The sequence below is a fragment of the Bufo gargarizans genome, chromosome 9 (assembly GCF_014858855.1).
Source record: "Bufo gargarizans isolate SCDJY-AF-19 chromosome 9, ASM1485885v1, whole genome shotgun sequence".
NCBI classification, from domain to species: Eukaryota; Metazoa; Chordata; class Amphibia; order Anura; family Bufonidae; genus Bufo; species Bufo gargarizans.
Window position 1 is genome coordinate 174,904,046 of NC_058088.1, and position 10,225 is coordinate 174,914,270.

Sequence of the window (10,225 nt, forward strand, 5' to 3'; positions counted from 1 at the left end):
GGTGCATTAGCCGAGTTTTCAACGGACCCATTGAAAGTCCCATCAGTGACTTTCCATTGATCATCTGGCGGTATAATACTGCTGCTCGTTTATCGGGCAATCGTGATCTTTCAGCGGGTTTAAAGATCACGGTTCGCCGGCGGCAGGTCGTGCTGTCTAATCAGGATCTGCTGCCGGCAAATAACGACACAACTTGGGGACAAGCGATGGTATAGCGATCACTCCTCCCCATGCATGTAATAGCAGCGATCTCCTCCGCCAGCGACCAGGCGATTGCCAGGAAGGAACTCTTCCCTTCCGACAATCGCCTGTAGAATCGGGCTGTGTAATACAGCCTATAAATCACCTGCCCACAGGTACGAGTGAACGCACACAAGATCAGCACGAGTTTACGTGCGGATTTATGTGCGATCCTGCACCATATCCGCACGTATTCTGCCTAGTGTGTAGGTGGCCTAAGGGTGGCTGCACACTTTGTGGATTACTCTTGGTTTTTCCGCATGGGATTTTACGTGGAAAACCCACAGTGTAAGGCTACATGCACACAACCGCGCCGTGTTTTGTGGTACGCAAAACACGGATGCCACCTGTGTGTGTTCTGTAATTAGCGGAACGGTCCGCCCATAATAGAAACGCCTATTCCTGTCCGCAAAACGGACAAGAATAGGACATGTTCAATTTTTTTTGCTGGACCGCGGAACAGAGCAACAGATGCGGACAGCACACGGTGTGCTGTTCGCATCTTTTGCGGCCCCATTGAAGTGAATAGGTTTGAATCTTATTGTATGCTTCCGTTTGCGATCCGCAAAAAATGGATCACAAACAAACGCTACTGAAACAAATAAAACAAAACGGAAATACGGAAAGCAAAACCATACGGTCGTGTGCAAGAGCCTTAGGTGCAGAAATTTGAAATCTGCTGCATTTCAATTGTTAATTATAATTTTTTTTGTGTGCGACGGATCCATTTTCTATTGTGTCAAAAAAAACGGATCCGTCCCCATTGACTTACATTGTGTGTCAGGACCATTTGGCTCAGTTTTGTCAGACGGACCTCAAAACGCTGAAAGCAGCCTCCAAAGCGGAATGGAGACGGATCGGAGGCAAACTGATGCGTTCTGAGCGGATCCTTTTCCATTCAGAATGCATAAGGGCAAAACTGATCCGTTTTGGAGCCCATGACGGATCTCAGAAACAGAAAGCCAAAACGCCAGTGTGAAAGTATCCACCTTAGAAAGTGAAAGGTGGAATCTGATTGGACAGTCAATTTTCCCTTCTACTGGTTTTGATAAATCTCCCCCGTCGCCTGTGTTTTTTCACGCCCTTTTTGCCACTGGGGAGCCCTGATAAATGTATTATTGATAATTATGCCTGGAAACAACCCCCACTACTCCCCCAAATGGCGAGGATGGCGTAAAAGTGCCCGCACAACAAAAATACTGTCGCATGAGCAATTTAAAAAGTAGTGAAAAGTTATCTTGCAACTTTTTTCATATATACAAAAAAAATATTCGGCATAGGGATGTTAGTAAATCACCCACACCCAGAAAATAAACCCAAAAAAGTACCAAAAAAACCAACACACACACAACTCACCACCTAGTAAACAAAACACACTTGCGTGTCCTGCATTTCACGCTTCACATTCAGCTAATATAAGGTGCTGGCATTTTTGCTGCAAAAAAAAAAAAAAAACACAACACACACCACTAATATATATATATATTTTCACAAAAAAAACAATAGTTTACAAAAACACCAGCAAAAATCTGTGCAAACCCAACTCAATACTAGTAAAAAACAACAAAAACAAACCTCCTACAACAAGTCCTGCAGCCCAACATCTCACCTGGGATCCGGGAGGCTTTGTCTTCTTGTGTCCTCTTCTCCCTGTCCATTGCTTCGAGTGCATATGACCCCGGCCACCGCCAGCCTTCAGCTCCCCGCACGTATGAAAGGTCAGCGTCACCCAAACAGGAATAAAAATAAAAGCTGCCCCTGCCCTTTCTGCCTCCCTGACTGCAGCTTAATATATGCCTCAAACACCTGCTGTTCTTGCAATGCTGAATAATCCTCTGGCTGCCTGCAAGGGAGCGCCTGACACCCTGGGCCAATCCCAGGACACCCTGACTTAAGACATATTAGAAGGAAATGAGGTTCCTGGAAGACAGGTACTACCCCCAGCATGAGTACAACCACCCCCTGCGTGCAGCACGAGAGGAGCCGGCCTGCAGTAGGAAGGATCTTTAGCTGGTGCCTCTCTACCTCCACCCTGGGACCTGTGCACTCCCCTTTCTGCCCTTGAGCGAGTCCCATTTAGTGCAAGCGTCAGTCTTCGCCCTGAGTTATTGTCCTGCGCAGTACAGTAGAAGGTATACGGCGTTAACCCTTTAGTCCTGAGCAGTACAGTAGAAGGTATACGGCGTTAACCCTTTAGTCCTGAGCAGTACAGTAGAATGTATACGGCGTGCACAGCGAGGGCGCCCTTATGGCACTGGCCAATATGCGAGGCTAAGGGGCGACACGTAAATACGTGCGACTACTTTACAGCCGAGTCGTGTGTGACTTGAGGCTCAAGCACACGAACGTCCGTGTTTTGTGGTACGCAAAAAAAAAATGGGTGACGTCCGTGTTGCAGCGTTTTTTGTTTTTTTTTGTGTGTGGATCCATTGTAACAATGACTGTCCTTGTCCAAGAATAGGACATGTTCTGTATTTTAGCGGAACGGACTGGCGGACTTACGGAAACGGGATGCACGCGGAGTAATTTCCAATTGAAATGAATGGTTCTGCATATGGGCTGCAAAAAAAAAAAAACGGACGCGGAAAGAAAATACGGTCGTGTGCATGAGCCCTTGTATCGAAGTCAATAGAGTGAGTGTCCCGTGCAACACGAAATCCAGCATGTCTCGTTTTTTTATTTTACCACGGTCACGTCGCAGCATGTCGCATTGCGACACTGTAGACATACACAACAGGAAATGTCGCCATGTAGTCCTAGCCTGAAAGTGATGTCTGGGAAATAGGCGTTGGCCAGAATTAATTAAAAAAAAAAAATGCTAATTTCTTCAGAAACAGCGCCACGCCTGTTCATGGGTTGCGCCCGGTGTTGCAGCGTAAGGCTAGGGCTACACGACGACATTATGTCGCGCAACCATTTTTATAATGATAGTCTATGGTGTCGTACTGCGGCGTGCTGCGACGCGACAGTAGCAAAAAATCCATCCAAGATGGATTTTTCTGCGACTGTCGCGTCGCAACATAGACCAGACATCCTCAAACTGCGGCCCTCCAGCTGTTGCAAAACTACAACTCCCAGCATGCCCGAACAGCCTACAGCTATCAGCCTACAGCAGGGCATTGTGGGAGTTGTAGTTTTACAACAGCTGGAGGGCCGCAGTTTGAGGATGCCTGCCATAGACTTATTATAAAAATGGTTGCGCTACATTGACGTGTCGCGCGACGTGTTGTCGTTGCGTAGCCCTAGCCTAATACAGCGCCAGCAAAGTGAATAAGATTAGACTAATTCCACGTACACTTTGCTTTTTTTTTTTTAGGTGTTACAATTGACCTGCTGTGCGGAATTTGAAATCCTCAGCGTGACAATTGTGTTTTTCTTGTGCGGATTTCACCCTTTTCAATGGAAGTGGGAGATCTGCGGAAAAACTGCATAAAAAACTGCATAAAACCCACAAAAAACATAATAAAAAGTGCGGATTTATGAGGGGTTTTTTTTGTGTGTTTTTCATGTGGATTTTCTGTACCGTTTACAATTATCCTTAGGGCCAGTTCACAATAGGGCACATTTTTAAGCGCGTTTTTTTGTTTTGTTTGGTTTTTAGGAGTATCGACAAAAAGAGAACGACTACACTGCAACTTTTTTTCTAATGGCAGTCAATGGGGTCGCATTGCAAAGCGAAAGATGCAAAAAATCCAACTTGGATGGATTTTTTGCGACTGCAGTGTGACCACATTGACAATCATTATAAAAAAAAAAAAATGTCGCCGTGTAGCCCTCGCCTATAAAAAGACTGAGGTATTTGAAACACCTTTAACCCTTAGGCTACCGGAGGTTTTTTCGTTTTCATTTTTCTTCCCTATTTTCCTTGAGCCATAACTTTTTTATATTTCCGGTCACATAGCTGTATGAGGGCTTATTTTTTGCGGGACAAGTTGTACTTTCTATTGCCACCATTAATTATAGCATAAAATGTAGTGGGAAGCAGTAAAAAAAAATCCAAATGGGGTGGAATTGGAAAAAAAACGCAATTCCTCCACAGTTTTACAAGTTTTGTTCCCACAGAATTTCGTTTACGGCAATTCATTCTCTGGGTCAGTACGATTACAACGATACCCCATATGTGTAGGTTTATTATGTCTAAATAGCATAAAAATAAATGTAAACCTTGATAATTATTTATATTTTTTACATCGCCATATTCTGACCCCCATAACTTTTTTATACTTATGTCTACTGAGCTTTTAGGGGATCATTTTTTGCGGAACAATCTGTCGCTTTTATTGATACCATTTTGGAGTTTGCGTGACTTTTTGATCACATTTTATTAAAAATTTTTGGGTAAGAGAAGCAATGAAAAAATGGCAAATTGGCCATTTTAACCATTTTTTCCGTTATGCCATTCGCCGTATTGGATTTTTTAAAAATATATTTTAATAGCATGGGCATTTTCGGTCGTGATGATACCCATTATGTTTATATTTATTGTTATTTAGGTATTTTTTAATTATACAGAAAGAGGGGTGATTAAAACTTTTTTTTTTTTTTAACTTTTTTTTTGGTGTGATGATTTTGAAGCTCATATATGAGCCTATAAATAATGTTTTTTAATTTTTGATTTTGTTCTAGCAGGGATTTTTTAAATTACATTTAAACTAGAAGTCGCTCATTTCTTATCCTGGCCTGCCATCTGGTGGCCAAAATAAGACTTGCAGCATGAACACTTCGGGCTCTTTCACACAAGTGGATGCCGTGCGGGTAATCCGCTGCGTGAAAGAGAGCCAAGCCTCCGTTCCGGACAGCAGAGACACAGAGCAGTAACATGACTGATAATGCTCCGTGCCTCTGACCTTTTTACTTCAAAATCACAGTGAGAATAAAGTTGTCATCGTGATTTTGTAGTAAAAAGATCACAGAGAGGCACAGAGCATTATCAATTATGTTAATGCTCTGTGTCTCTGCTGTCCGGAATGAGGCTTGGCTGTCTTTCACGCAGTGGATTCAATGCACTGGATGCACTCGTGTGAAAGAGCCCTTAAAGCCACACGGGGCATCGGTAGGAAGCCCGGAAGCTTGCGCTTCTGGATTTTTGCGCATTTAGATGCCGTGATCTCGCTTGATCACGGCATCTAAAGCCTTTAATTACCGCGATTAGCATTATTGACGGTCACGGTAACTAGCTGCTGGTCTCTGCTGTATGAAACAGCAGAGACCTGCCGGCCATGGCGCCCGCTGCGTTTACACATCGCTCCAGCGCCGGTAGCGAACGGGTTAAATCTTTTAGGGTACTTTCACGCTTGCGTTTTTCTTTTCCGGCATTGAGTTCCCGTTCTAGGGGCTCAATACTGGAAAAGAACTGATCAGTTTTATCCCCATGCATTCTGAATGGAGAGTAATCCGTTCAGGATGCATCAGGATGTCTTCAGTTCAGTCTTTTTGACTGATCAGGAAAAAGATAAAACCGCAGCATGCTACTGTTTTATCTCCGGACAAAAAAACTGAAGACTTGCCTGAGTGCCGGTGTTTTGTCAGAAAACCTTAAAAGGGAACCTGTCACCAGGATTTAGTGTATAGAGCTGAGGACATGGGTTGCTAGATGGCCGCTAGCACATCCACAATACCCAGTCCCCATAGCTCTGTGTGCTTTTATTGTGTAAAAAAAAACGATTTGATACATATGCAAATTACCCTGAGATGATTGCTGTCCCTGACTCATCTCACTTACAGGACTCATCTCAGGTTAATTTGCATATGTATCAAATCGTTTTTTTGACACAAAAGCACACAGAGCTATGGGGACTGGGTATTGCGGATGTGCTAGCGGCCATCTAACAACCCATGTCCTCAGCTCTATACACAAAATCCTGGTGACAGGTTCCCTTCCACTCGTCAGTTTCCCTTACCCCACATGACTTCCGGGTGGTGGGGGTGGGGGGGTGTGCCTCTCATGGCACAGTGCCTCCGCGCAAGCGCAGTACCAGGGCATGGGTACGTTAAAATTACAGTGAGTGTTGACTCATGGACGTGCACAGTGAGCGTGCACTCTCAGGGTAAGGGTTCTTTTGTCTTGTTAAATCTCCTTACCCCTGACAGCGCACGCGCGGTGTCCGTGCGCGCATCCATGAGTCAACGCTCACTGTAATTTTAACGTACCCATGCCGTGGTACTGCGCTTGCACGGAGGCACACCCCCGGAAGTCACGTGGGGTAAGGGAATCTGACGAGTTAAGGTTTTCGGACAGAACACTGGATCCGGCATTTTTTTCCATAGGAATGTATTCAAAATACCGGAATGCCGGATCCGTCCCTCTGGTCTGCTCTTGCGCAGACCGAAAAAAAAGTGACACCGGACATCCTGATCAGTCTTACAAATGCCATCAGTTGGCATACGTTTTGCCGGATCACTCTGCCGCAAGTGTGAAAGTAGCCTTAATTGCCTCAGATTTATGATCCTGTAACAAACAAGGTTTTTCTTTTTTTGTTTGTCTGACCTCTAGTGGTTGTTTTCTTGCAAGACAGGTTTAGATTCACTTAGACTTGTCTCATTGGTTTGCGTATGAAAAAACTACGCAAATGACCAGAAAACAAGTTAAAACTCTATCTCTTTCAGTGCAAAAAATTGTGCACGTTCCCCCTCAAAATAGATGAGAAAAATTAAAAGCCTGGTCAGGAGTGGAGTAGAAAGAAGACTAATTCAGGCGCAAAGAAAGACGCACCACCAGAAAAACTTTGGAAACAAGGAGCAAAGAAATAAAATTTAAAACTAATTTGTCTCAAAATAAGAATTAGACGAACAAGGCGCAAATGCCTCCTAAACAGGCGCCAATCCGTATCGTTCGTGTGAAAGAGGCCGTAGGGTGCGGCCACACATGCAGGTTTCCTGATGGAGGCCAAAATCAGGAGTAGATCAAAAAATTTGAGAAAATATAAAGGACAGATACGACTCTTTTTTTAAAAAAAAATCACTCCAGGTTTTGGCTTCTGTACCCATAGACCAGTTTCAGATGAGCGAGTTCACCGCGAGAAGCAGGCGCCTGAAACTCCGGATTGCCTGCTCCTGGATTGAGGAGGGTGTCGGGGACATGGGGGGCTGAGCGGTGGCCCTGTACTTATTCTGGGTCCCTACCCAAACTTACCTGCATCTGCCTCTATCCCTTCGTCTGGTGACACGACCGCATGGAGCCTTGACTGACAGCATAGCCTCCACAGGTACTGAGGGAGATTGGTGGGATTCTGCACCTCAGAGACTGTCCTATTTCTTACTACTAGGGCCCTTGGGATCTGCTGGGTTCCCGCTACGCTGTTTTCCATCAGGGTCTGATCTAAGTATCACCTGCTCCGCTTGGGGACTGGGGGGTGACAACTCTCCTTTGGTGCTCTATTTTAAGCCTTATATACATGGGCCGCAAGACGGGCGTTTCTGGTGGCCCCCTTCCTCCTAAATTAATGGTGGATGTCATGAGTCAAACTGAAGATATGGGTCTTGATGGTCCTCCTGACCAAGAGGCAATCGACTTGAGTAAAATAATGTCGGCTATCACGCAGTGTCAGTCCACTCATGGACCACCTACAGTCTGACCTCACCTGTCTTAGGCATGACATTGACAAAATCCATGACAGGACCACTGAAGTGGAACGGAGGTTGGGTGAAGTGAAGGATGTGGCAGCAGCAGGTGAAGGCCTTGCAGGCGAAAGTGGATGACACCGATGTTGTTGAGAGAGCGCACAGAATACCTACCAAACCCTTGCCGCCGGGTGCTCCGGTGCGCCCCTTCATATTAAGAGTTCTGAATTGTCGGGACCGAGATACTATCCTGGCAGCGGCCCGTCAGGTACAGGACATCAGATTTGAAAACTCCTGGATCTCGTTCTACCTGGACTTTTCCTCGGAGGTCCAAAAATTGCGACGCCAGTTTACTGCGGTGAGGGCTTGCCTGAGGGAAAAGGGCCTCCGTTATGCCATGTTGTATCCGGCTTGTTTAAGGATCCAGGATGGAGACACTGTTAAATTCTTCACTACTCCAGAGGAAGCCTCGGACTGGCTGGACGGGAGAGGCCGAGCATCCAGGGCCCCTGGGTTGCAATCCCTTTGAGCACCTTACGGATGTCCACGTTATCTGCGGGAGCTGAAGATAGACTGAACATCTTCACTTATTGTAGATTTATATGTTCTCGGGTTCAAAATTGGGGACTGTTTAGTATAAGTTTGATGGGACTCTCCGATTTAGCAAAGGACTTGCTAGCTTTAAGTTTGGGATGATAGGCTCAGATAGGTTGGGGTGGTCTGGGCAGGGTGGGGGGTTATGCCTAACATTACTATGGTTCTGGGTTACTAAATGTTATCTATGTTTGTCCTTTGTCTTGTGGTGTGTGTGGGTGAGTGAATGGCCAGGATGTCCTGAGATTTCTGCGACTTATGTGGTTGGCACTATAACATGATGGCGTGCTGTAATTTTATCTCCTGGAACGTCAGGGGACTCAATGACAGAGTGAAAAGATCTCTTGTATTCAATTACTTGAAGAAATTCTCCCCAGATATAGTACTATTGCAGGAGACTCATTTGAGGGCCCAAAAGTTGTTAGCGTTGAAGCGTCCATGGGTCGGATCATCATTCCATGCTACAGTCAGGTCCATAAATATTGGGACAGACACAATTCTAACATTTTTGGCTCTATACACCACCACAATGGATTTGAAATGAAACAAACTAGATGTGTTTTAACTGCAGACTAATTTGAGGGTATTTACATCCAAATCAGGTGAACGGTGCAGGAATTACAAGCAGTTTGCATAGGTGCCTCCCACTTGTTAAGGGACCAAAAGTAATGGGAATTGGCTTCTCAGCTGTTCCATGGCCAGGTGTGTGTTATTCCCTCATTATCCCAATTACAATGAGCAGATAAAAGGTCCAGAGGTCATTTCCAGTCTGCTATTTGCATTTGGAATCTGTTGCTGTCAACTCTCAAGATGAGATCCAAAGAGCTGTCACTATCAGTGAAGCAAGCCATCATTAGGCTGAAAAAACACAACAAACCCATCAGAGAGATAGCAAAAACATTAGGTCGTGGCCAAAACAACTGTTTGGAACATTCTTAAAAAGAAGGAACGTACCGGTGAGCTCAGCAACACCAAAAGACCCGGAAGACCATGGAAAACAACTGTGGTGGATGACCGAATAATTATTTCACTGGTGAAGAAAACACCCTTCACAACAGTTGGCCAGATCAAGAACACTCTCCAGGAGGTAGGTGTATGTGTGTCAAAGTCAACAATCAAGAGAAGACTTCACCAGAGTGAATACAGAGGGTTCACCACAAGATGTAAACCATTGGTGAGCCTCAAAAACAGGAAGGCCAGATTAGAGTTTGCCAAACGACATCTAAAAAAGCCTTCACAGTTCTGGAACAACATCCTATGGACAGATGAGACCAAGATTAACTTGTACCAGAGTGATGGGAAGAGAAGAGTATGGAGAAGGAAAGGAACTGCTCATGGTCCTAAGCATACCACCTCATCAGTGAAGCATGGTGGTGGTAGTGTCATGGCGTGGGCATGTATGGCTGCCAATGGAACTGGTTCTCTTGTATTTATTGATGATGTGACTGCTGACAAAAGCAGCAGGATGAATTCTGAGGTGTTTCGGGCAATATTATCTGCTCATATTCAGCCAAATGCTTCAGAACTCATTGGACGGCGCTTCAGAGTGCAGATGGACAATGACCCAAAGCATACTGCAAAAGCAACCAAAGAGTTTTTTAAGGGAAAGAAGTGGAATGTTCTGCAATGGCCGAGTCAATCACCGGACCTGAATCTGATTGAGCGGCATTTCACAAAACTGAAGGGAAAATGCCCCAAGAACAAGCAGGAACTGAAGACAGTTGCAGTAGAGGCCTGGCAGAGCATCACCAGGGATGAAACCCAGCGTCTGGTGATGTCTATGCGTTCCAGACTTCAGGCTGTAATTGACTGCAAAGGATTCGCAACCAAG

The 10,225-nt window shown here is 45.2% G+C and overlaps 1 protein-coding gene across 2 annotated transcripts in view; it reads right to left on the minus strand.

The window, feature by feature from the left end:
• The window catches only part of PFKFB1 (6-phosphofructo-2-kinase/fructose-2,6-biphosphatase 1), a 52,911-nt gene extending 50,659 nt beyond the window's left edge, over positions 1–2,252 (minus strand). The window contains exon 1 of one of the 2 annotated variants that reach the window (XM_044305272.1): positions 1,850–2,252. Coding sequence is in view for 1 of the 2 variants with exons in the window: in XM_044305271.1 (XP_044161206.1) it covers positions 1,850–1,898 (49 nt within the window). In the remaining variant the exon portion in view is untranslated. The remainder of the gene's footprint in view (positions 1–1,849) is intronic. The other variant, XM_044305271.1, reaches the window with a different exon arrangement.
• Positions 2,253–10,225: the final 7,973 nt, after the last annotated feature.